The sequence below is a fragment of the Panulirus ornatus genome, chromosome 31, assembly GCF_036320965.1.
Source record: "Panulirus ornatus isolate Po-2019 chromosome 31, ASM3632096v1, whole genome shotgun sequence".
Lineage (NCBI taxonomy): Eukaryota > Metazoa > Arthropoda > Malacostraca > Decapoda > Palinuridae > Panulirus > Panulirus ornatus.
In genome coordinates, this window is record NC_092254.1 from 4,376,612 (window position 1) to 4,404,045 (window position 27,434).

General features: G+C 43.2%; 1 protein-coding gene across 1 annotated transcript; it reads left to right on the forward strand.

Moving 5' to 3' along the window:
- The first annotated feature begins 4,485 nt into the window (after window positions 1-4,485).
- Window positions 4,486-27,434, forward strand: LOC139758734 (uncharacterized). The gene is made up of 4 exons (XM_071680461.1): window positions 4,486-4,938; window positions 17,046-17,102; window positions 20,918-21,050; window positions 24,454-27,434. Exons 2-4 carry the CDS (start codon window positions 17,053-17,055, stop codon window positions 24,643-24,645), a joined length of 375 nt encoding a protein of 124 aa, XP_071536562.1. The 5' UTR covers window positions 4,486-4,938; window positions 17,046-17,052; the 3' UTR covers window positions 24,646-27,434.

Here is a 27,434-nt window from a genome sequence, read left to right on the forward strand (position 1 = left end):
ATATGAGGCGCGCCTCGCCATCACCACCTACAACAGTGAGTCCGGAAAGGGTTGTGATACGAACCAACACGATAATAGGACCAATTTTCTTCAGGTCAGTCTCATTCTAATGAAAAGGAGCGACATCATTTCAATCAAACTACATCAAATCAACATTTTGTTCTTGTTAGACTTAGAATGGTCGAAATAAATGTCCTAAACTGTGTCAATGGTCACAAGCGGCCTCCAGACAACAGCAAGGTGAGCAATATCTGGGTGTTTCGGTCCCTCACAGATCCATCTCCCCAGCCGTGTGTAGTAGGTCAAGGAGGGTTTCGAGCCTCGCACTCAACCAGGAGTGTCCAAAAGCTGTAGCCACAATACCCGTACTTGTTACACATAACCATTTCACATTAATACACGGAAATACATAAATGAACTATAAACGAATAAAGGAAAACAGCGAATCTTCTAGTTCACTGTCAACTTTAATACCCCGACTTCGCGTTCTAATGCTCATGATACCTCTTTGTTATGAAGATCGCCTTCCACAATGGCGTTCCAGCAATACCATTAATTGAACGACACATTCTATACACTGTGTATATATATACAGACAAGCAGACGTGTCTCGTATAACCTGATGACCACCAATAAGAAATATTGCAAATACGAACGTCCACATGACTTACCTTTGTGTCTTGAGGCAGGTAGAAGACGCCTCATCTCATCCAAAGACAATGACTTACATGAAATATCAATAGACAAGACATGAACGCAGTCCAAATGACACACGAAAGAAGCATCCAACAACTGATTTAAAAGTCCGTAACTCCCATTAGATATATTAAAGTAACTAGACATTACTTACACAAATACATTCTCCAACAGAATCATACTGAAATGTGATCAAGCTCTCTCCCTTCAAGCGAAAAGCGTATCTTCTCTGAAAGGGAAATACCGGGTAAGGCAGAAGTTTAAATAGATGCGACTGCTGCCGCCTAACTTTTGGAAGAATATTGAGAATTGGCACCTCCCGAGCGTCACTGCCAACGGCTGTAAGGTATTACCAAGGGTGTTGCCATTCTTGCTCAAAATTGTCGTGCGTTGTTGCCCCGAGCATAATATATCACCTCTTTCCAAGAAGCCACATCCAAAACATGATAGTCTGATACGACTGAAGAGGGATAAAGACATTCCTCTGGAAATTGTTTAAAAGTGTTTAAAAGAAAGTCTTTCCAGCCACTGATTTAGCCACTAATATCGCCCCTCTCTCTCTCTCTCTCTCTCTCTCTCTCTCTCTCTCTCTCTCGATAATCTTATCAAATATTTATGCTCGTGTGATTCTAAAACCCTAAAATACTTCCACGTCTCCAAGTTGAAACACATTTCTTGACGAGAACAGTTTTATCAATATGACGAATCCAGAAACGTATTTGGCTAAAAGCTATTTGTAGCTATTGATTGGAAGTTCCGTACAGGGGCATTAAACTAAACACTGTCTCTCAGTCCAGAAGATTTTAAAATTGCTCAGCTCTTCAGACCCTAGACAAGTCTAAGGTCATTTATGATGAACAATTCTAATGAAAGCAACATCTAAACATCTGGTCCTTCCTGTTCATGTACTGATTCCACCGAACAAGTTTTTGAGTTTTCCATTGAACGACCATAGAAAACGCAAAAACTGAGACAGTTCCATCCCTTAATATCTCCCAGTGACTTTCAGGTCTATTGGTCAACTTGTTTCTTGACCATCGAAAAGAAATTTCAGATTCTTCAGCCAAGTAGAGCAAAAATGATGACGGGATGGAATAAAGAAATACAAAATACAGTACCAACCATCAATCATTTAGGTAAAGTTCTGCCTCACACTGGTGAACGATTCCCGATCGTACGAATTTTGACAGCCAATGTGAGAATACAAAGTCGCCCTCTGGCGGCCACACAGAGGGTTTTGGATCGTCATGAAACCAGCAGACTTGATGAAACATCATGTCCACAACACTTCTGTATACATATCAGGGTCGTGTGACCTCGTGATTTTTGAGGTCAAAACTGAAATGTGAATATTGCACACGCATACGTCGATGCGAGTCGCTCATCGTGTGAGATAATAGCAATAAATCAATAATCTAATCTCCCTTCTGCCTTGTACACAGCAGGCAGCAGGCCCTCCACACAGTCACCCCCAGGCCTGAGGGAGAGAGGCGGGTGAGAGGGAAGGAGGGACGCCAGTATTAAAACAGACCCTCCACAATACGACCTCTTAAACATCCACGTCTTGGAGAGAGAGGGAGGGAAGGAGGGAGGGAAGGAGGGCAGAGGAAGAGTTATAACGGTGAGGGGACGAGACGTGGTATGTGCTTACTAGGGTTCATCATGAGACGACACACTTACACACACACACACACACACACCTAGAGCTATCCTGCAGAACAACTCAATTTCCAGGGCCCATTAAAGAGACTATCCTATTTCTTTCTCGATAAGAATATACGGTGAAACACACACACACACACATACTGTATAATCCACAATCACTGATCTTTGTCTCGTATTTAGATAACTTTTAAAGGGAGCTAGATTATAAAATACTTTAAATAATCTTTAAGTTTTCAGATAACTTTATGTTAAAAAGAAAACGTTGATTCACATGTCGGCTGTTTCGCCTCTCCACCAAAATACACGAATACTTAGCCTTCAAAAAAAAAAAAAAAAACAACTCCGGGTAAACTTATCCGGACCTCCCTCTCTCTCTCGCACCCTCCCCCCGTAACCCCCCCTCACCCCCCAGAACCCCAATATCCAATCTGGAGTTTCGCTTGAGGGGAGAATGGTGGTGGGGGGGGGGGGGGCGCTCAACATGTCTGAATATGTTTGCACATGTGAAGTCTTGTATAACTTGTCCCCCCAAGTTAAGATGCCTCTCCTCCCGCCTCTTAACACACTCCCTTATTTCCCCATGTAAGAATTATGTATTAATCTTTTTTTTTTTCCCAATTTTCTGTGATGGATATAATGATTATGTCTGGGTTAAGCTATGATTCTGTCGGGTAGACGAACACATTAACTTCGCACGACAATTCATATCGATGGAATTGTGCGAGTTTAACTTCCTCTAGAATTGCTTCAAATGACTCATTCTGTTCACAGCGAAACGACCCTTGAGCGAGACGGTTTGATGCATGAGCACTTTGGAACGTCCTTTGGTGATAATGTCTCAAAGCTTTGACCTGGGGGTTAGGCCATCATCACACTCAAAGGTCGTACCGTCGTGCTCGTTTTTTTTTTTTTTTTTTTTTTTTTTTTTTTCCAAAAGAAGGAACAGAGAAGAGGGCCAGGTGAGGATATTCCCTCAAAGGCCCAGTCCTCTGTTCTTAACGCTACCTCGCTATCGCGGAAAATGGCGAATAGTATGAAAAAAAAAAAAAATATATATATATATATATATATATATAAAAAACGAGAGGGGAGGATTTCCAGCCTCCCGCTCCCTCCCCTTTTAGTCGCCTTCTACGACACGCAGGGAATACGTGGGAAGTATTCTTTCTCCCCTATCCCCAGGGATATTTTTTTTTTCTTTTTTTTAATTTTCCAAAAGAAGGAACAGAGGGGGCCAGGTGAGGATATTCCACAAAGGCCCAGTCCTCTGTTCTTAACGCTACCTCGCTAATGCGGGAAATGGCGGATAGTTTAAAAGAAAAGAAATATATATATATATATATATATATATATATATATATATATATATATATATATATTTTTTTTTTTTTTTTTTTTTTTCTTTTAAACTATCCGCCATTTCCCGCATTAGCGAGGTAGCGTTAAGAACAGAGGACTGGGCCTTTGTGGAATATCCTGACCTGGCCCCCCCTAAAAAAAAAAAAAAAAATATATATGTATATATATATATATATTTTTTTTTTTTTTTTTTTTTTCATACTATTCGCCATTTCCCGCATTAGCGAGGTAGCGTTGAGAACAGAGGACTGGGCCTTTGAGGGAATATCCTTACCTGGCCCCCTTCTCTGTTCCCTCTTTTGGAAAATTAAAAAAAAAAACGAGAGGGGAGGATTTCCAGCCACCCGCTCCTTCCCCTTTTAGTCGCCTTCTACGACATGCAGGGAATACGTGGGAAGTATTCTTTCTCCCCTATCCCTATATATATATATATATATATATATATATATATATATATATATATATATATATATATATATATATATATATGTGTGTATGTATATATAGGTGTATATATGTATATATGTATATATATATGTATATGTGTGTATATGTATATGTATATATCCCTGGGGATAGGGGATTAAGAATACTTCCCACGTATTCCCTGCGCGTTGTAGAAGGCGACTAAAAGGGGAGGGAGCGGGGGGGCTGGAAATCCTCCCCTCTCGTTTTTTTTTTAATTTTCCAAAAGAAGGAACAGAGGGGGCCAGGTGAGGATATTCCGAAAAAGGCCCAGTCCTCTGTTCTTAACGCTACCTCGCTAACGCGGGAAATGGCGAATAGTTTGAAAAAAAAAATCATAAAAAAAAAATGGCCACAAAATAAATTAGATTACAGGGTTTCGGGAAGTGGAAATACACAAGAAAAAAACAATAACAGGCACCATTTCCCGAGGAACCGGTCAGGCAACGGTTTAAGGCAAGCCAGCCCGGCAGTGTTGCTCTGACCGTCAGGTTGACTGGTTGTCCGTCGCTCTACCCGAACAGGAGCCGCTCGCGCGCACACGCCTCCCAAAGTTGGACCACGCTTCCGACCTAACCCGCAAATACTTTTTCCGTAGTGATGCTGCTATCGAACTGCGGACGTCCAGCGAGGTCGGCAACACATGTGACGCACGGATAAATTCCTTCAAAAGAAACACAAAAATACATATCGATCAAATCATATCACTTGATTTCTCAAGACTTCACGAGTGCCTTGTTTACCACACAAAAGGTAAGTAAAATATTTACCATCGCTGAGGACTTGAGGCAGACCACTGTGAATAAAATGACGGCTGTACGAGTGGAGAGTGTTTACTGATTCCTGTGGCACGCTAAGTGAGGCTTCGAACGTGTTCTCTGTCCCCAGCGAATTCAAATATGCATCGCTGACATATTGGTCGGCTAGGAGGGAAGGGCGATTACTATCACCTGTAATGTATATATATATATATATATATATATATATATATATATATATATATATATATCTTTTCTTTCAAACTATTCGCCATTTCCCGCGTTAGCGAGGTAGCGTTAAGAACAGAGAACTGGGCCTTTGAGGGAATATCCTCACCTGGCCCCCTTCTCTGTTCCTTCTTTTGGAAAAAAAAATAATATATATATATATTATATATATATATATTTTATATATATATATATATATATATATATATATATATATATATATATATATATATATATATATATATATATATATATATATATATATGGGAAAAGGCCTGTGAGTGAAGAGGACAAGCCCTCAAGTGTTGTCATAATGAGCCAATGAAAATATAACTGCATGTTATGTACGGATCCTGTTCTGCTGTAGGTGTTCTTGATCAGATGTGTAATGGTTTGGAGAGAATAAGTGAAGAAAGGTTGACAAAGAGAATATATGTATCATAGATGGAGGGAACATGGAGAAGCAGGAAAACATGGCAATCATTAACTGTGTGCGAGTGTAGGCCCTCAACCCGTGTGGTGAGGTTGCTGGTTAACGACAGGGTCTGAATAGAACATAGCGCACGGTAACTCGGTCAGCAGCTTGGGTAGAGTGTTCCTCAAGTACTAGTCTTCAGTTTTCCCTTTGACGGATTCGTACAAGTGTTCTCCCCAGGCTTCCAGTTTTTTCTCGACCTTTTCGTTGAAGAACTGTATAACGTCACTTTCGTCCACGACCCGCACTTCGTAACCCATATCTGTGAGATGATGTTTACGGTGAACATTCAGTTTTTGCTCGTTGCTGTACTTACTGGTGGTGGAGATGCTGTAGAAGTAAGATTCTTTGCCCACTCCCTTGAACCGCTGAACACGACCCACCCTCTGTGCCTCCTGCTGGCGTGAGCCGCCCTGGAAACCCACCTGTAAAGAAAATCGCAAGAGAGGAATGTCAATACCCGTATCGCTAATTCTGTTGACTAACAGAGTCTGGTGACTGTCGAGGTTTCGAAAGTTGTTAATGATGATGTCACGATCGATTGTGTGGGAGCTTAAGGTTGGTCTATCACAGGCCTCGCCGAACATCTCGAGATGTCTGATCTCTTCGAACATGACCAATACCTTTTCAGCCTACAATGATTCCACGTAATCAATCAATGATTTCATGAAGCAATACTTGTATGGATTGTAATTGACGAGAATGTCTTGGAAGGATTTATCCGGGTACTTTTCAATCAGCTTTTCGAATGAGGTGGGCAAGCGGACGTACACCTGCACAATACGAACTTCGGAAATCACGTGAGCCCCGACCAATTATAAGATGGGCATTCTAATCAGGCAGGGACCTATGTGCAAAAGGAGGAGGTAATCATCGTTATCTTCCCTGGACGTATCCGCAGTAAAACCCAGTCGCCATCTGCCCTTTATCTTGTATGGAATGAACCTGTATTCACTAGCTGGCATCTTGTGCACTTCGTCGTAAACAACCAAGCCATATTCCTGTTTCATGAGATACTCACCTATCGTTTCTCCCTTGCAAGTTTTCGCCTAGAGGTATTCGTTCGTCCTAGCCAGTTTCTGGTAAGTGGTGAGGATGACTGACGCCATCTACGGAGTACATCTGTTCTCATCCCTCTTGGCATAAGAGAACATAAATATGTCCTGGTCTTGTATGTCTGTCCACGCGGTGATGGTCGTCTTCCACTGATCCATTTGTTCAATGGAGGAACAGATGACCATGGTTTTCCTCCTCATCATAGTTATGGCCACCACTCCGATTAAGGTCTTGCCAGTCCCACATGGCAGCAAGACCACACCACTGAGGTACTTTTGGTTCTTCAAATCGTACGTGGCTTTCAAGGCCATTTGTTGGAAGTCATACATTAATTCCCTTTTGCATCTCTATACCTACATCCGGTTCTCAGCAGGAACCCGAGGCAAATCTCGGGTGTCTTTTAACGTAATGTGAAAATAAGGCAAGTTGAAGACCAGGTCCAGAAACCTCTTGCGCTCGTCAATAAAGTAAGGGTTGTCGGAGATCTATTCGATATCACTGTCCGCGACTTCCTTCGGGTCCATATCCAAGGTTAATTAGTCCAACAGGTCCATCTCCTCGGTACCATCCTCCCTGAAACGTTTCACGGGACTCTCCTTCTATGGACGCATCAGATAATAACTGTCCCAAAATTGCTGATATTCTACTTCATTCAAGTGTGCGAGGATATCCTCCCTCTACCATTATTCGATTCTTTTCTTCGATGGGAAGAAGATCTTTCTAGGTAGTGGGTAATCCTCGCAATAGACTGGGAAAATGGTCTGGTAGTCTCTGAAGAGGTATCGGAAACCTGGCAGTACGTGAGGCGACTCATCGCTGCTGCTACGATGCCAGCTATCAGACGTACTATCTGACGAAGTGGACTCGTCGAAACCGAACATAAGATCCGCCCTCTTGTGGTGCGACTGCTTTTTTTTGTGTTTCTTACGATGGCGATGAGCCGGTTTAGAATACTCCTAACCCTCTGAGGATTCAGGGCCATCTTCACTAACATGGTGCTTCTTCTTCTTCTTCTTCTTCTTGCGGCTGAACTCACTACCATCATCTTTGCGACGTTTTTTCTTTACTAACTCATCAAGATGGAAAGAATCATCTCTTTCCTGTTGGATCTTCTTTTTCTTCTTCTTCTTCTTGCGGCTGAACTCATTACCATCATCTTTGCGACGTTTTTTCTTTACTAACTCATCAAGATCGGAAGAATCATCTCTTTCCTGTTGGATCTTCTTTTTCTTCTTCTTCTTCTTCTTGCGGCTGAACTCATTATCATCATCTTTGCGACGTTTTTTCTTTACTAACTCATCAAGATGGAAAGAATCATCTCTTTCCTGTTGGATCTTCTTTTTCTTCTTCTTCTTCTTCTTGCGGCTGAACTCATTACCATCATCTTTGCGACGTTTTTTCTTTACTAACTCATCAAGATGGAAAGAATCATCTCTCTTCCTCTTCAGCATCTGATCTGAGCCACCATCCTCACGAACACAGAACTCCTTGGGACTGACCCCACTACTATCATGTTTATCGTGTTTTCTCTTCTCTTCTACCGGCTCATCAAAGTCTCTCTCTCTCGAGACATCCCTCTTCCTCTTCAGCATCTGATCCGAGCCATCATCTTGAACACAGAACTCCTTGGGACTGACCCCACTACTATCATGTTTATCGTGTTCTCTCTTCTCTTCTACCGGCTCATCAAAGTCTCTCTCTTTCGAGACATTTCTCTTCCTATTCAGCGTTTGATCTAAATCATCTGCAAAAGAACTGGGTTTCCCGAGGCTGACCATATTACTATCATGTTTGTCAACTTTTCTGATCTTGTTTACCGACTCATCAGCGTCAGAATGGGGAGAATGCTCTCTCTTCCTCTTCTTCCTATCCTGTTTAGAATGCAAGCTATCACACATACTATCTGACGAAATGGACTCGTCGAAACTGCGCTTATGATGCTCCATTTTGTGGTGGGAATGCTTTTTTTTGGGTTTCTTACGATGGCGATGAGCCGGTTTAGAATACTACTAACCCTTTGAGGATTCAGGGCCATCTTCACTAACATGGTGTTTCTTTTTCTTCTTCTTGTGGCTGAACTCATTACCATCATCTTTGCGACGTTTTTTCTTTACTAACTCATCAAGATGGAAAGAATCATCTCTTTCCTGTTGGATCTTCTTTTTCTTCTTCTTCTTCTTCTTGCGGCTGAACTCATTATCATCATCTTTGCGACGTTTTTTCTTTACTAAATCAAGATGGAAAGAATCATCTCTTTCCTGTTGGATCTTCTTTTTCTTCTTCTTGCGGCTGAACTCATTATCATCATCTTTGCGACGTTTTTTCTTTAACTCATCAAGATGGAAAGAATCATCTCTTCCCTGTTGGATCTTCTTTTTCTTCTTCTTCTTCTTGCGGCTGAACTCATTACCATCATCTTTACGACGTTTTTTCTTTACTAACTCATCAAGATGGAAAGAATCATCTCTCTTCCTCTTCAGCATCTGATCTGAGCCACCATCTTCACGAACACAGAACTCCTTGGGACTGACCCCACTACTATCATGTTTATCGTGTTTTCTCTTCTCTTCTACCGGCTCATCAAAGTCTCTCTCTTTCGAGACATCCCTCTTCCTCTTCAGCATCTGATCCGAGCCATCATCTTGAACACAGAACTCCTTGGGACTGACCACACTACTATCATGTTTATCGTGTTCTCTCTTCTCTTCTACCGGCTCATCAAAGTCTCTCTCTTTCGAGACATTTCTCTCCCTCTTCAGCGTTTGATCTAAATCATCTGCAAAAGAACTGGGTTCCCCGTGGCTGACCATATTACTATGGCGATGAGCCGGTTTAGAATACTCCTAACCCTCTGAGGATTTAGGGCCATCTTCACTAACACGGTGCTTCTTTTCTTCTTCTTCTTGCGGCTGAACTCATTACCATCATCTGTGCGACGTTTTTTCTTTACTAACTCATCAAGATGGAAAGAATCATCTCTTCCCTGTTGGATCTTTTTCTTCTTCTTCTTCTTCTTGCGGCTGAACTCATTACCATCATCTTTGCGACGTTTTTTCTTTACTAACTCATCAAGATGGAAAGAATCATCTCTTCCCTGTTGGATCTTTTTCTTCTTCTTCTTCTTGCGGCTGAACTCATTACCATCATCTGTGCGACGTTTTTTCTTTACTAACTCATCAAGATGGAAAGAATCATCTTTTCCCTGTTGGATCTTCTTTTTCTTCTTCTTCTTCTTGCGGCTGAACTCATTACCATCATCTTTGCGACGTTTTTTCTTTACTAACTCATCAAGATGGAAAGAATCATCTCTCTTCCTCTTCAGCATTTGATCTGAGCCACCATCTTCACGAACACAGAACTCCTTGGGACTGACCCCACTACTATCATGTTTATCGTGTTTTCTCTTCTCTTCTACCGGCTCATCAAAGTCTCTCTCTTTCGAGACATCCCTCTTCCTCTTCAGCATCTGCTGGTCCGAGCCATCATCTTGAACACAGAACTCCTTGGGACTGACCACACTACTATCTTGTTTATCGTGTTTTCTCTTCTCTTCTACCGGCTCATCAAAGTCTCTCTCTTTCGAGACATTTCTCTCCCTCTTCAGCGTTTGATCTAAATCATCTGCAAAAGAACTGGGTTCCCCGTGGCTGACCATATTACTATGGCGATGAGCCGGTTTAGAATACTCCTAACCCTCTGAGGATTTAGGGCCATCTTCACTAACACGGTGCTTCTTTTTCTTCTTCTTCTTGCGGCTGAACTCATTACCATCATCTTTGCGACGTTTTTTCTTTACTAACTCATCAAGATGGAAAGAATCATCTCTTCCCTGTTGGATCTTCTTTTTCTTCTTCTTCTTGCGGCTGAACTCATTACCATCATCTTTGCGACGTTTTTTCTTTACTAACTCATCAAGATGGAAAGAATCATCTCTTCCCTGTTGGATCTTCTTTTTCTTCTTCTTCTTCTTGCAGCTGAACTCATTACCATCATCTTTGCGACGTTTTTTCTTTACTAACTCATCAAGATGGAAAGAATCATCTCTTCTCTGTTGGACCTTCTTTTTCTTCTTCTTCTTCTTCTTGCGGCTGAACTCATTACCATCATCTTTGCGACGTTTTTTCTTTACTAACTCATCAAGATGGAAAGAATCATCTCTCTTCCTCTTCAGCATCTGATCTGAGCCACCATCTTCACGAACACAGAACTCCTTGGGACTGACCCCACTACTATCATGTTTATCGTGTTCTCTCTTCTCTTCTACCGGCTCATCAAAGTCTCTCTCTTTCGAGACATTTCTCTCCCTCTTCAGCGTTTGATCTAAATCATCTGCAAAAGAACTGGGTTCCCCGTGGCTGACCATATTACTATGGCGATGAGCCGGTTTAGAATACTCCTAACCCTCTGAGGATTTAGGGCCATCTTCACTAACACGGTGCTTCTTTTTCTTCTTCTTCTTCTTCTTGCGGCTGAACTCATTACCATCATCTGTGCGACGTTTTTTCTTTACTAACTCATCAAGATGGAAAGAATCATCTCTTCCCTGTTGGATCTTCTTTTTCGTCTTCTTCTTCTTCTTGCGGCTGAACTCATTACCATCATCTTTACGACGTTTTTTCTTTACTAACTCATCAAGATGGAAAGAATCATCTCTTCCCTGTTGGATCTTCTTTTTCTTCTTCTTCTTCTTCTTGCGGCTGAACTCATTACCATCATCTTTGCGACGTTTTTTCTTTACTAACTCATCAAGATGGAAAGAATCATCTCTCTTCCTCTTCAGCATTTGATCAAACTCTTCTGCCAAAAAACTGGGTTCCTGCTTTGCCTCATCCACAACAGGGTTAGATCGGCTTCCACTACTCTACCTATCCTGCTTTGCCTCATCCACAACAGGGCTAGATCGGCTTCCACTACTCCTCTACCTATCCTGCTTTGCCTCATCCACAACAGGGTTAGATCGGCTTCCACTACTCTACCTATCCTGCTTTGCCTCATCCACAACAGGGTTAGATCGGCTTCCACTACTCTACCTATCCTGCTTTGCCTCATCCACAACAGGGCTAGATCGGCTTCCACTACTCCTCTACCTATCCTGCTTTGCCTCATCCACAACAGGGTTAGATCGGCTTCCACTACTCCTAATCACAGGTGACTTGCTGACATCACTCTATGTTTCCATTTCCCTTTGCTTTTACTGATGCGTTATGTGTGGCAGCCGTCCGCTGTGCAAAATCCTACTTGCAACCGTTAAAAAATAGGAAAGCTGGAACGAAATACCTCTGACGTAACGGTAGAGAACATAACTCCGTAGTGAACTAAACTCACAATACTGAATGGTAGTAAACATGACCCACAGTACTGAATAGTCGTGAACATAACTCACAATACTGAATGATGGTGAACATAACTCACAATACTGAATGGTAGTGAACATAACTCACAATACTGAATGGTAGTGAACATAACTCACAATACTGAATGGTAGTGAACATAACTCACAATACTGAATGGTAGTGAACATAACTGACAATACTGAAAGGTAGTGAACATAACTGACAATACTGAATGGTAGTGAACATATCTCACAATACTGAACGGTAGTGAACATAACTGACAATACTGAATGGTAGTGAACATAACTCACAATACTGATAGGTAGTGAACATAACTTACAATACTGAATGGTAGTGAACATAACTCACAATACTGAATGGTCCTAAACATAACTCACAATACTGAATGGAAGTGAACTTAACTCACAATGCTGAATGGTAGTGAACATAACTCACAATGCTGAATGGTAGTGAACATAACGCACAATACTGAATGATAGTGAACATGACCCACAGTACTGAATGGTCGTGAACATAACTCACAATACTGAATGAGGGTGAACATAACTCACAATACTGAATGGTAGTGAACACAACTCACAGTACTGAACGGTAGTGAACATAACTCACAATACTGAATGGTAGTGAATATAACTCACAATACTGAATGGTAGTGAACATAACTCGCAATACTGAATGGTAGTGAACATAACTCACAATACTGAATGGTAGTGAACATAACCCAAAATACTGAATGGTAGTGAACATAACTCACAATACTGAATGGTAGTGAACATAACTGACAATACTGAATGGTAGTGAACATAACTCACAATACTGAATGGTAGTGAACATGACCCTCAGTACTGAATGGTCGTGAACATAGCACACAATACTGAATGGTAGTGAACATAACTGACAATACTGAATGGTAGTGAACATAACTCACAATACTGAATGGTAGTGAACATAACTCACAATACTGAATGGTAGTGAACATGACCCTCAGTACTGAATGGTCGTGAACATAGCACACAATACTGAATGGTAGTGAACATAACTCACAATACTGAATGGTAGTGAACATAACTCACAATACTGAATGGTAGTGAACATAACTCAAAATACTGAATGGTAGTGAACATAACTCACAATACTGAATGGTAGTGAACATAACTCACAATACTGAATGGTAGTGAATATAACTCACAACACTGAATGGTAGTGAACATAACTCACAATACTGAATGGTAGTGAACATAACTCACAATACTGAAAGGTAGTGAACATAACTCACAATACTGAATGGTAGTGAACATAACTCACAATACTAAATGGTAGTGAACATAACTCTCAATACTGAATGGTAGTGAACATAACTCAAAATACTGAATGGTAGTGAACATAACTCACAATACTGAATGGTAGTGAATATAACTCACAATACTGATTGGTAGTGAACATAACTCAATACTGAATGGTAGTGAACATAACTCAAAATACTGAATGGTAGTGAACATAACTCAAAATACTGAATGGTAGTGAACATAACTCACAATACTGAATGGTAGTGAATATAACACAATACTGAATGGTAGTGAACATAACTGACAATACTGCATGGTAGTGAACATAACTCACAATACTGAATGGTAGTGAACATGACCCTCAGTACTGAATGGTAGTGAACATAGCACACAATACTGAATGGTAGTGAACAGAACTCACAATACTGAATGGTAGTGAACATAACTTACAATACTGAATGGTAGTGAACATAACTCTCAATACTGAATGGTAGTGAACATAACTCAAAATACTGAATGGTAGTGAACATAACTCATAATACTGAATGGTAGTGAATATAACTCACAATACTGAATGGTAGTGAACATAACTTATAATACTGAATGGCAGAGAACATAACTCACAATACTGAATGGTAGTGAACATAACTCACAATACTGAATGGTCCTAAACATAACTCACAATTGTGAGAATAAATCCAGTCAAAATGAGATTTAAATCCATGTAGTTAAAGGTAAAAGAAATGCACCCTACACTTAGTGAATGTGTATGTCAGTGTAGGGAAGACATTTTAATATGGGAAGACATTTTAGTATGATCTCTGCACAAGGCAAACGTAGAAAAATCTACAGTGTAATGATGACTGTGGACACTGTTCTGGGCGCAGTTTAAATAGGCTATTGAACACTGTCTATATTATACAAATTACGCTGTACAGAACTGAATTTACATGATGAGCGATACTCCCGCTGTACACCGTCAACCAGAAAATATAACTTACGCTGAAATTTAACTAGTGAATGAAATATACAAATACCTGAGGTATATTTTAGAGAAAACAAGACAAATGATGACGTATCTTACGTGAGTGAAACCGTCTGAAGGCTGTGGTCAATGTTTCAGTTTTTATTGATGGTCTTCAAAAAAATAGGCTGTTCCAAAGTATGATACTTTATGTAGTGCTTCGTCACAATAAAAGTATATGCATTTCGAAGCTCAGAACTAGTTACGTGTCTGTTATTTTAATGGGGAAAAAAAAAATATACTAGACATTTCTATAAAGTCTATAAAATTACAAACTAATTTACGGCTAACTTTAGCAGGATTTTTAGTGATAACTTCAATAATAACTTTACCACTAATAACTTCTCGGCTAATTTCTCCTCTGGGAAAGATATTAAAAAATTAACTTTTTTTTTTTTTTGAAAGACCACCCCCCGTCTCTTTAAGACATGGAGCGACGCACGGCATTTGTAGATAGTGAGAAGGAAGAACACTCCTCATATGGCCAAACTCATATATATATATATATATATATATATATATATATATATATATATATATATATATATATATATATATATATATATATATATATTTTTTTTTCTTTTTTTTTTTTGCTTTGTCGCTGTCTCCCGCGTTTGCGAGGTAGCGCAAGGAAACACACGAAAGAAATGGCCCAACCCACCCCCATACACATGTATATACATACGTCCACACACGCAAATATACATACCTACACAGCTTTCCATGGTTTACCCCAGACGCTTTACATGCCCTGATTCAATCCACTGACAGCACGTCAACCCCGGTATACCACATCGATCCAATTCACTCTGTTCCTTGCCCTCCTTTCACCCTCCTGCATGTTCAGGCCCCGATCACACAAAATCTTTTTCACTCCATCTTTCCACCTCCAATTTGGTCTCCCACTTCTCGTTCCCTCCACCTCCGACACATATATCCTCTTGGTCAATCTTTCCTCACTCATTCTCTCCATGTGCCCAAACCATTTCAAAACACCCTCTTCTGCTCTCTCAACCACGCTCTTTTTATTTCCACACATCTCTCTTACCCTTACGTTACTTACTCGATCAAACCACCTCACACCTCACACTGTCCTCAAACATCTCATTTCCAGCACATCCATCCTCCTGCGCACAACTCTATCCATAGCCCACGCCTCGCAACCATACAACATTGTTGGAACCACTATTCCTTCAAACATACCCATTTTTGCTTTCCGAGATAATGTTCTCGACTTCCACACATTCTTCAAGGCTCCCAGGATTTTCGCCCCCTCCCCCACCCTATGATCCATCTCCGCTTCCATGGTTCCATCCGCTGCCAGATCCACTCCCAGATATCTAAAACACTTTACTTCCTCCAGTTTTTCTCCATTCAAACTTACCTCCCAACTGACTTGACCCTCAACCCTACTGTACCTAATAACCTTGCTCTTATTCACATTTACTCTTAACTTTCTTCTTTCACACACTTTACCAAACTCAGTCACCAGCTTCAGCAGTTTCTCACATGAATCAGCCACCAGCGCTGTATCATCAGCGAACAACAACTGACTCACTTCTCAAGCTCTCTCATCCCCAACAGACTTCATACTTGCCCCTCTTTCCAAAACTTGCATTCACCTCCCTAACAACCCCATCCATAAACAAATTAAACAACCGTGGAGACATCACACACCCCTGCCGCAAACCTACATTCACTGAGAACCAATCACTTTTCTCTCTTCCTACACGTACACATGCCTTACATCCTCGATAAAAACTTTTCACTGCTTCTAACAACTTGCCTCCCACACCATATATTCTTAATACCTTCCACAGAGCATCTCTATCAACTCTATCATACGCCTTCTCCAGATCCATAAATGCTACATACAAATCCATCTGCTTTTCTAAGTATTTCTCACATACATTCTTCAAAGCAAACACCTGATCCACACATCCTCTACCACTTCTGAAACCACACTGCTCTTCCCCAATCTGATGCTCTGTACATGCCTTCACCCTCTCAATCAATACCCTCCCATATAATTTACCAGGAATACTCAACAAACTTATACCTCTGTAATTTGAGCACTCACTCTTATCCCCTTTGCCTTTGTACAATGGCACTATGCACGCATTCCGCCAATCCTCAGGCACCTCACCATGAGTCATACATACATTAAATAACCTTACCAACCAGTCAATAATACAGTCACCCCCTTTTTTAATAAATTCCACTGCAATACCATCCAAACCATATATATATATATATATATATATATATATATATATATATATATATATATATATATATATATATATATATATATATTTTTTTTTTAACTATTCTCCATTTCCCGCGTTAGCGAGGTAGCGTTAGGAACAGAGGACCGGGTCTTTTTTGGAATATCCTCACCTGGCCCCCTCTGTTCCTTCTTTTAGAAAATTAAAAAAAAAAAACGAGTGGGGAGGATTTCCCGCCCCCCGCTCCCTCCCCTTTTAGTCGCCTTCTACGACACGCAGGGAATACGTGGGAAGTATTCTTAATCCCCTATCCCCTACATAGATATATATATATATATTACTCTCTGATATACCCACATTTAACGTCGTTATGTTCAAATTAATCCTACCCAGATTTTGCGATGCCTTTAAACGTGTTAACAGTACAACTCTTCTTATTTTCTTCCAGATAAACCATGAGAGAAAACGGGACGACTAATCACCACCGCCCTTGTGTCCATATACGGTAAGTCTTATTTTTTAATTTTCCAAAAGAAGGAACAGAGGGGGGGCCAAGTGAGGATATTCCACAAAGGCCAAGTCCTCTGTTCTTAACGCTACCTCGCTAACGCGGGAAATGGCGAATAGTTTAAAAGAAAAAAAGAATATATATATATATATATATATATATATATATATATATATATATATATATATATATATATATATATATACATATATATATATATATATATATATATATATATATATATATATATATATATATATATATATATATATATTGATGAACAGTAAAGTTGACTGTGAGCCAGTAACCCTGTTCGGAACTCGAATCGAAGGCCAAGAGATGCGTGGGTCGATGTACACAAACACACGCAAGCTGGTGTGTGTGTGTGTGTGTGTGTGTGTGCGTGTGTGTGTGTGTGTGTGCGCGCGCGCGGCTATTTATACGTGGTAGTAAAGACATGTTACATATATATACAAGGTTAAGTGACGGGGCAACACGAGTGTAAAACCCTATCCCCGCAACACACACACAGTCACACATGAGACTCGGCTGTCTGTCCTTTCTATATACCTCCAGACATGACATATGAAAAGGTTCTACACTATAATGACATCTGCTCCCCCAATGAAATATGAGAAAAAAAAACCACTTCATATAATGCCAAGAACACGCCGACATGTAAGAGTTCCTGCCCACATGGGGGAAAGAAAAAATCCCCAAAGCTAATTCACAGATGGCGTGAAAAACGCGCCACAAGGAAGCAGGGATGAGCGGCATTTTGCTCTCTGGTGGTGGTATCCTGGCTATATACCGCCAGGCGTTCGCTCGCCCAACTTTTTGAGTTATGGTTTCTATATTTCGCGTTATTCTTTGCTTTCATTTCGGCCAGGGAAACCTCTGGATTTTCGTGGATTTTCCTGGACCCTTAACCACCCCCACTAACCTCACGTTAGGCGGCCGTGAGTTAATGTCCGTTAGCCTTCATGTATCTCCTCTGGTAGCCAGCGCTTCCCTGGACACCCAGTGTTACGAAGGAGAGAACAAGGTGGGGAATGGAACCCAACGACCTCACTGGTCCTCCCACCTTCTTTCATGTATAGATCTGACAATCTCTCTTCACTCATCCTCTCCGTATGTTCGCTGCTCCGCTCACCCAACGGGTCTGCGGTTTAACAACCACGTCTTCTTGAGGACGCCAGTTCGCGAGCGAACCAAAACTGCCTCACGCCACTTCATCGCCGGCACATCTGCTTTTCTCTCCTGTTCGTTCAAAAGCTCCCAGACTCGCATCCTCACAGCACAGTCAAACCTACAACTTGCCCTACACACACGTTCCGGTCTCTGTCTGTCGTTGCAGCCACTTCTTACTCCTCCTTGCAGTACCTCCGTGTACCCAGGTCCTCAGCCCGCCAACCCCAAGCCTCCAGCGTCGGCTGCATCCACTCCCCAGTAACAAGAGCCCCACCATCCTCCAGGTGTCCGCCTCATCTAAACTTGCACTCAGATAATCCTGTCTCCTCCCCCTGCTGCACCTCATTGCCGTAATTACCCTCAAATTTACTTTCATTTTCTTTTTTTTTTTCCTATGATACGCTCCCGCCCTTACTCTGTCGCCATCTCCTGGAGTCTCTCTTTTCTAGTCTGACAACAGAACCAAATGTCCTCTGCAAACAGCGACTGATTCACTTCCTCCCGAATGGCAGCAGCGTATCCTACACCCACTCCCTTCCCTCTAGGATCATCGTATTGACTCTATCTCGTCGTCCATCAACAGTTTAAACAGCCATGGTACCACACTACACTCATCATCTGTACCAAAACACATGTATAATTCATTACAAGGAACACAGGGCGTGTGTACCATCACACAACTCATACATCAACTGCATTCAAGACACTTTTATACGAATCTAACAAAACCTCACATCCTTAGCCCGTCCAAGTGTATATTATTATCATACAAATCATACAGTCACTGGCTGATACACCACCATACTGCTCATACGTGTCTTGCAAGTCACCCCCTTTGTGTCTAGAATCATACGAACCATACATTCTCTGCCGTGAGCCCAAGAATTATACACGCGCACACCATCAGACAAACGCGCGCATCCCCAACGGCGTCATACCGTTCATACATACGCTACGGCGCACGTACATGCGACACACGAGTCCCTCATTCAAATTCACAGTTTATCTTCCAATATTTTCTTTCACTCCCCACCACATCTTGCTGCCTCGAATAATGCAAGAGAGAGAGAGAGAGAGAGAGAGAGAGAGAGAGAGAGAGAGAGAGAGAGAGAGAGAGAGAGAGAGAGAGAGAGAGAGAGAGAGAGACACCACTGACCAGATCAATCACCCAATGTAGATACCTCACCGCTAAATGAACAGTCCCACCGAACATCATAACAACCAAAAACCTTTTACACCTTAACCTCCATCCCTGAAAAACAACAACAACAGAATCTGTTATCTGGAGGATCATCTGTCAAACAAACAAATTCCCTCCTCAATCCAGAAGCCAAACTGGCTCCCGCGGTGACGTTACTTACATACATATGTGTGTTTCCCAGAGGCAGCCCTCCTCACTGTAGGACGGTACTCTCACAAACGAACCACTTGTAGGCAGACAACTCACAATAAATATGTGGCAGGATGGTACTCTCACAAACGAACCCATTGTTGGCACACCACTCACCATCTAAAGCCTCTCTCCCAATAATAAACCCTTCTCCTCCTTCTCCAAGGCCGGTCTACATATCCTCATGTTAGGATACACACACACACACACACACACACACACACACACACACACACACACACAGTCTCCAGCGTCGGGGAGACTGTAGTGGGTGGAGACGGCTCGCCCCTTCGCGTAGCACACGCCACGCCAGGTTGTGCTGGGCAAGGGCTCGAGATGGCACTGTGTTACACCCAAGATGCGCGGAAGATGATGGGGGGTGATCTTGTTGTGAGAGTATCATTATGTATCATTATGATCAATGTTGGATGCGCGGAAGATGATGGGTGATCTTGTTGTGAGAGTATCATTATGTATCATTATGATCAATGTTGGATGCGCGGAAGATGATGGGTGATCTTGTTGTGAGAGTATCATTATGTATCATTATGATCAATGTTGGGAAAAACCTTCTCGACTCCACGACGATGAGAAGACAAGATCTGAAAGGTGAATAATGGTGTGGTGGTCAGTGAACCTGGTTAAGGGCACAGGGTTGATTGAAGCCGATGAGAGAGAGAGAGAGAGAGAGAGAGAGAGAGAGAGAGAGAGAGAGAGAGAGAGAGAGAGAGAGAGAGAGAGAGAGAGAGTTCCGAGAGGTTCACTGGGTGAAGGCAAATGTCTTGACTATATGTTTATGGTAATGGAGAGGGTGTAGACACAGTAGACGGTATAGTGTAGGGTCAGGTGTAGCAGTGTGAGACAGTGTTCAGAGAGTATAGTGTGTATAATGGTCACACCATAATGTAGGGGAGGGGGAGTAACTTGTAGTTTAAGGTGTACATCAGAATGTACAGGTTCGAACCCAAGTTGCCAGCAGTGTGTGTGTGTGTGTGTGTGTGTGTGTGTGTGTGTGTGTGTGTGTGTGTGTAAGTGTGTCGTCTCATGATGAACCCTAGTAAGCACATACCACGTCTCGTCCCCTCACCGTTATAACTCCTCCTCTGCCCTCCTTCCCTCCCTCCTTCCCTCCCTCTCTCTCCAAGACGTGGATGTTTAAGAGGTCGTATTGTGGAGGGTCTGTTTTAATACTGGCGTCCCTCCTTCCCTCTCACCCGCCTCTCTCCCTCAGGCCTGGGGGTGACTGTGTGGAGGGCCTGCTGCCCGCTGTGTACGAGGCAGCTTTGGTCCACTCCGAGACGCACCACCACAACCCTCACCACACACCAGCCGACCAGAGCACCTCCGCCATCATCTACGTCTCCGTGAGTACCATCCCACACACCTGACCTCCCCCAAGCACTTCATCTGGTCTCTCTTTCACTGACCTGCACTGCTCTGCAAGTGTTAGGAGTGGCTAGCAGTGTCAGCAGTGACTGTGGTTAGTGTCAGCAGTGTCTGTGGTTAGTGTCAGCAGTGACTAGCAGTGTCTGTGGTTAGTGTGAGCAGTGTCTGTGGTTAGTGTCAGCAGTGTCTGTGGTTAGTGTCAGCAGTGACATCGTGGCAGTGGCAGTAACATTTCTTACACAGTCTGGCATTAATCACCCAGTTGCCACTGGTTATTTCTGGGGCTCACAATTAATCACATTAGCATCTAATTACGGGCCAACATGAGAGAATCTTTATCTTAATTAGCATTACGAAAGGCTGATCCGTTATCTTAGTAATTATTGTGACGTGATCGATTTCTGGCTTGACGGGGCTAATCCCTGACCTTGTAAGATTAATCCCCGCCCCGTCAGATTAATCACTAGCCCCAACAGGTTATCCTCGGCCCCAGATAGTTTAATCTTTGACCCGTACCAAGTTAATCATCAGTCCTATCCGATTAGCCCTTGGTTGCTATCCGAGTAATCCTCGGCTCCTATCAGATTAATCCCAAGCCCCATCAGATAAATCCCAGATCCATCAGACAATCCCCAGCACATCAGATTAACGCAGTCCCCGTGAGATTAATCCCAGACCCCATGACATTAGCCCCAGCTTCATCAGATAAATCACCAGTTCCCATCAGATTAATCACCCTCTCCCATCAGATTAATCACCAGTTCCCATCAGGTTAATCCCTGGTTCCCGTCAGACAAGCCCCAGATCCCATCAGATTAACAAATCGTGTAACCTTTGTCAACAAATGGGTTCTGTTCGGCATTTAATTAAATTCCCTAATTACATCTTTAATTAGTATTGGTTATGCTTCTAAATCAGCTTCATTTTCGTTAAAACGTAGTTATATATATATATATATATATATATATATATATATATATATATATATATATATATATATATTATATTTATTCATTTATTTTGCTTTGTCGCTGTCTCCCGCGTTTGCGAGGTAGCGCAAGGAAACAGACGAAAGAAATGGCCCAACCCACCCTCATACACAATGTATACACACACACGTCCACGCACGCAAATATACATACCTATACATCTCAATGTACACATATATATACATACACAGACACATACATATATACCCATGCACACAATTCACACTGTCTGCCCATTCACTCCCATCGCCACCTCGCCACACATGGAATACCTTCCCCCTCCCCCCCTCATGTGTGCGAGGTAGCACTAGGAAAAGACAACAAAGGCCCCATTCGTTCACACTCAGTCTCAAGCTGCCACGCAATAATGCCCGAAACCACAGCTCTCTTTCCACATCCAGGCCCCACACAACTTTCCATGGTTTACCCCAGACGCTTCACATGCCCTGATTCAATCCACTGACAGCACGTCAACCCCGGTATACCACATCGATCCAATTCACTCTATTCCTTGCCCTCCTTTCACCCTCCTGCATGTTCAGGCCCCGATCACGCAAAACCTTTTTCACTCCATCTTTCCACCTCCAATTTGGTCTCCCACTTCTCCTCGTTCCCTCCACCTCCGACACATATATCCTCTTGGTCAATCTTTCCTCACTCATTCTCTCCATGTGCCCAAACCATTTCAAAACACCCTCTTCTGCTCTCTCAACCACGCTCTTTTTATTTCCATACATCTGTCTTACCCTTACATTACTTACTCGATCAAACCACCTCACACCACACATTTTTCTCAAACATCTCATTTCCAGCACATCCACCCTCCTGCGCACAACTCTATCCATAGCCCACGCCTCGCAACCATACAACATTGTTGAACCACTATTCCTTCAAACATACCCATTTTTGCTTTCCGAGATAATGTTCTCGACTTCCACACATTCTTCAAGGCTCCCAGGATTTTCGCCCCCTCCCCCACCCTATGATTCACTTCCGCTTCCATGGTTCCATCCGCTGCCAGATTCACTCCCAGATATCTAAAACACTTTACTTCCTCCAGTTTTTCTCCATTCAAACTTACCTCCCAATTGACTTGACCCTCAACCCTACTGTACCTAATAACCTTGCTCTTATTCACATTTACTCTTAACTTTCTTCTTTCACACACTTTACCAAACTCAGTCACCAGCTTCTGCAGTTTCTCACATGAATCAGCCACCAGCGCTGTATCATCAGCGAACAACAACTGACTCACTTCCCAAGCTCTCTCATCCACAACAGACTTCATACTTGCCCCTCTTTCCAAAACTCTTGCATTCACCTCCCTAACAACCCCATCCATAAACAAATTAAACAACCATGGAGACATCACACACCCCTGCCGCAAACCTACATTCACTGAGAACCAATCACTTTCCTCTCTTCCTACATGTACACATGCCTTACATCCTCGATAAAAACTTTTCACTGCTTCTAACAACTTGCCTCCCACACCATATATTCTTAATACCTTCCACAGAGCATCTCTATCAACTCTATCATATGCCTTCTCCAGATCCATAAGTATTTCTCACATACATTCTTCAAAGCAAACACCTGGTCCACACATCCTCTACCACTTCTGAAACCACACTGCTCTTCCCCAATCTGATGCTCTGTACATGCCTTCACCCTCTCAATCAATACCTTCCCATATAATTTACCAGGAATACTCAACAACCTTATACCTCTGTACTTTGAGCACTCACTCTTATCCCCTTTGCCTTTGTACAATGGCACTATGCATGCATTCCGCCAATCCTCAGGCACCTCACCATGAGTCATACATACATTAAATAACCTTACCAACCAGTCAACAATACAGTCACCCCCTTTTTTAATAAATTCCACTGCAATACCATCCAAACCTGCTGCCTTGCCGGCTTTCATCTTCCGCAAAGCTTTTACTACCTCTTCTCTGTTTACCAAATCATTTTCCCTAACCCTCTCACTTTGCACACCACCTCGACCAAAACACCCTATATTTGCCACTCTATCATCAAACACATTCAACAGACCTTCAAAATACTCACTGCATCTCCTTCTCACATCACCACTACTTGTTATCACCTCCCCATTTGCGCCCTTCACTGAAGTTCTCATTTGCTCCCTTGTCTTACGCACTTTATTTACCTCCTTCCAGAACATCTTATATATATATATATATATATATATATATATATATATATATATATATATATATATATATATATATATATAGATAGATAGATAGATAGATAGATAGATAGATATTGTTCTTGAAGGCACAACTGGGGAGATTAGCTGCTTGAAGTGGCTTAGCCAGCTGTGTGTGTGTTTCTCCGTAACACTCCCCCTCTCTGCCCTCCGTCAGATCGTGGTGGTGTTCTACGTGGTGATCATCGCGGTGCTGGTGGGCACGACGCTCCGACGTCGAGGCCAGGCCACCGAGGAGGCCGAGGAGACGCGGCACCTCCTCCTGTACGACGAGAAGACGGACTCCGTCACCCAGACCCCGGCCGTCCCCGCCTCCAGGATACACGAGGCCGGACTCCTGACGGTGTGAGGGCCCGGCGCCGCCCCGCTGTCGCGGACGTCCGCGGGTCGTCGTCCCCCTCGACGCAGCGCAGGAGACCGGGGTGGGTGGGTGGGGGGATCTTCCCAACCCCCGTCGGCAGGTTCAAGTTTAAGACAGACAACACCGGACAAATGATGACGCATTAGGAATAGTGGAGGAGGCCCGCTAGAGACGAAGGAGGAGGAGGGGATCGGGAAGAGAGAGAGAGAGAGAGAGAGAGAGAGAGAGAGAGAGAGAGAGAGAGAGAGAGAGAGAGAGAGAGAGAGAGAGAGAGAGAGAGAGAGAGAGGTGTGCGCCAACTGCCCTTGCCTCACAAGCGGCTTCCTCATAACACAGCGGGCGATGGTGAGGCGGGCAGGCAGGAGGGAACCACTCACTGGACGCGCACGACCCTGGCTCAGGAGGAACCATATCAGACGCCTCACCACGGCGTGTATGGGGGCGGGCGGGGGGCTACACCCCCCACAGGTCATGACCCCACCCCACCCCCAAGTTTTACAGGGGTAGTAGGCTAAGCTAAGGTTAAACAAACATCCCACTGTAGCAGACACGAGCCGTGGTAAGGTCAGCCGGGCAGGTCACACAGCTGTGCAGTAAGGTCAGGTCAGGGAGCCACAGTGACACACATGAGAGTCACCCAATGTTGACCATACCTCCTCCTCCTCCTCATCCTCCTGGTACATCACACGTTTCTTACCGAATCCTTCACCCAACACTCGAGCCATGCAAACTGATGGATAATAACTTGCAGACAAGGAAAAGACTCTTACAAATACCATCGCGTCACTGGGATAACATCCCACACGTCGGTCCCACAGGTCATCCCACTCGTCGGTCCCACACACCTCTGCTCTGCACATGAAAGTATCTACCGTTTCTTTTCTTCTTTCCAACATCTGTTTTTCTGCCATTTTGTTACGACGGATCAAGGAAATATGAGTCAATGCACGTGAAGTGATTCTCATCAACCACCTCCAGCGACACACTGCAACGGCCTGAGCCATCCAGGTGGTTCTAGATGGTCACTCAACATCCACTCGGCCAGTGATTTCAACCCACTGTAGTTGTCAGGTTAGTATAAACATGAGGTATACGAGACGCCTGGAGACCTCAGCTACAGGAGACAGCCACTAGAGTGTGTGGGTGAACACAGACACTAGAGTGCGTGGGAGAACACAGACACTAGAGTGCGTGGGAGAACACAGACACCAGCTAGAGTGCGTGGGAGAACACAGACACTAGAGTGTGTGGGAGAACACAGACACCAGCTAGAATGCGTGGGAGAACACAGACACCAGCCAGAGTGCGTGGGAGAACAAAGACACTAGCTAGAGTGCGTGGGAGAACACAGACTCTAGAGTGTGTGGGCATTATAATCACCCCAACACAACAGAGGTGGACTTCTCATTTGGTTCGCTGTCTACATCTGCAGGTCAGGTCAGGTCAGGTCAACGTCTCCCGCAACCCTCTGTCAATCTGGGAACCTCTGATCTCTCTGCCTATCTCTTGGGGGAAAGGATGACCTTACCGTCTCTCTCCTGCTGTGGGCCTGAGAAATCTCTCTCTCTCTCTCTCTCTCTCTCTCTCTCTCTCTCTCTCTCTCTCTCTCTCTCTCTCTCTCTCCTAGGAAGAAAGCAAAGCAGTGACAAAGTTCTTATCGTGTTTACGGCTCAGGTTGCGGGCAGAAGACCCGTACGAGACGCCTTCCCTCCTTCAGGAATAGTCAGACAGACAGAGAGACACAGACAGACAGTGACAGACAAACAAACAGACAGACAGACAAGAGAAAAAAAGGAAAAATAATCCCTAAGTTTCTTTTTTTTTTTTGAGGGAATGGAAGATCTGCATGTCAGTGAGAAGGTCGGGTTTAAACAGCACACACAAAAAATGTCTTTCTAAACAGCTGGTCCCCCGTTAACTACCGTACCCTCGTCTGCTGAAGATCCCAGGTCTTGTAGGTCAGTTATCTGGGATGGTTCAACCCCTCGCCTGTGTGGGACGAATCAGAATCCAGTGATTCCCAGCTATTTATTTCGCCAGTCGCCTGAGTCTGGTCCGGCATGGTCCTCCGAGAGTCGGGTCCTCCACCAGTCAGGTCCTCCGACAGCCGGGTCCTCCACCAGTCAGGTCTTCTACCTGTCAGGTCCACTGAGAGTCGGGTCCTCCACCAGTCAGGTCCTCCACCCTCATGTGTCTTGTTGTCAAGTCACTAATTTTTAAGTCAGTTGTCTGGCCTCGTGTGAGCTGTGTCTGGCCTCGTGTGAGCTGTGTCTGGCCTCGTGAGGTGTTTGGCCTCGTGTGAGCTCTTCGCGAGGCCAGTGTATCATGAGGGGTACTGTCCCCATGTTTCATCATGGGTGCAGCCATCGTCTTCAATCGTGGGTCGACCACCGTATCATATCATGGGGGAGGAGGAGGAGGAGGAAGCCACCAATGAATGGGTGCTGCTGTGTTAAAGGATGGGGCAGCCAGCCACCAGGTTAAATTTGAACACACAACGCAACTACGTGTTTATTTATTACGGGACGTCTACCAGTCTACCATGTTCAGTTAAGGTGCATTTGCCATGTTATATCATGGGGGGGGGATACTACCGTGTTAAATTACACCACTATCCTACCGTATGTTAAATCTCCGTAACTGTGTTAACATTAACGTTCGCCTCCAGTAAAGAGAAAACTTTCTAAGCTAAGTTAAACAAGTTTTGTATACAATCAAGTAATAAAAAAAGATAACTCCTTGTACAAAGACGAAAATAAAAAGAATAAAGAATTGTA

Bases quoted from the DNA above. Each gene is read 5' to 3' on its own strand.
- LOC139758734 (XM_071680461.1), top strand. From the start codon at position 17,053: ATGAGAGAAAACGGGACGACTAATCACCACCGCCCTTGTGTCCATATA. The intron at 17,103-20,917 runs GTAAGTCTTATT...TCTCTCCCTCAG, and splicing joins CGCCCTTGTGTCCATATACG to GCCTGGGGGTGACTGTGTGG. The intron at 21,051-24,453 runs GTGAGTACCATC...GCCCTCCGTCAG, and splicing joins CCGCCATCATCTACGTCTCC to ATCGTGGTGGTGTTCTACGT.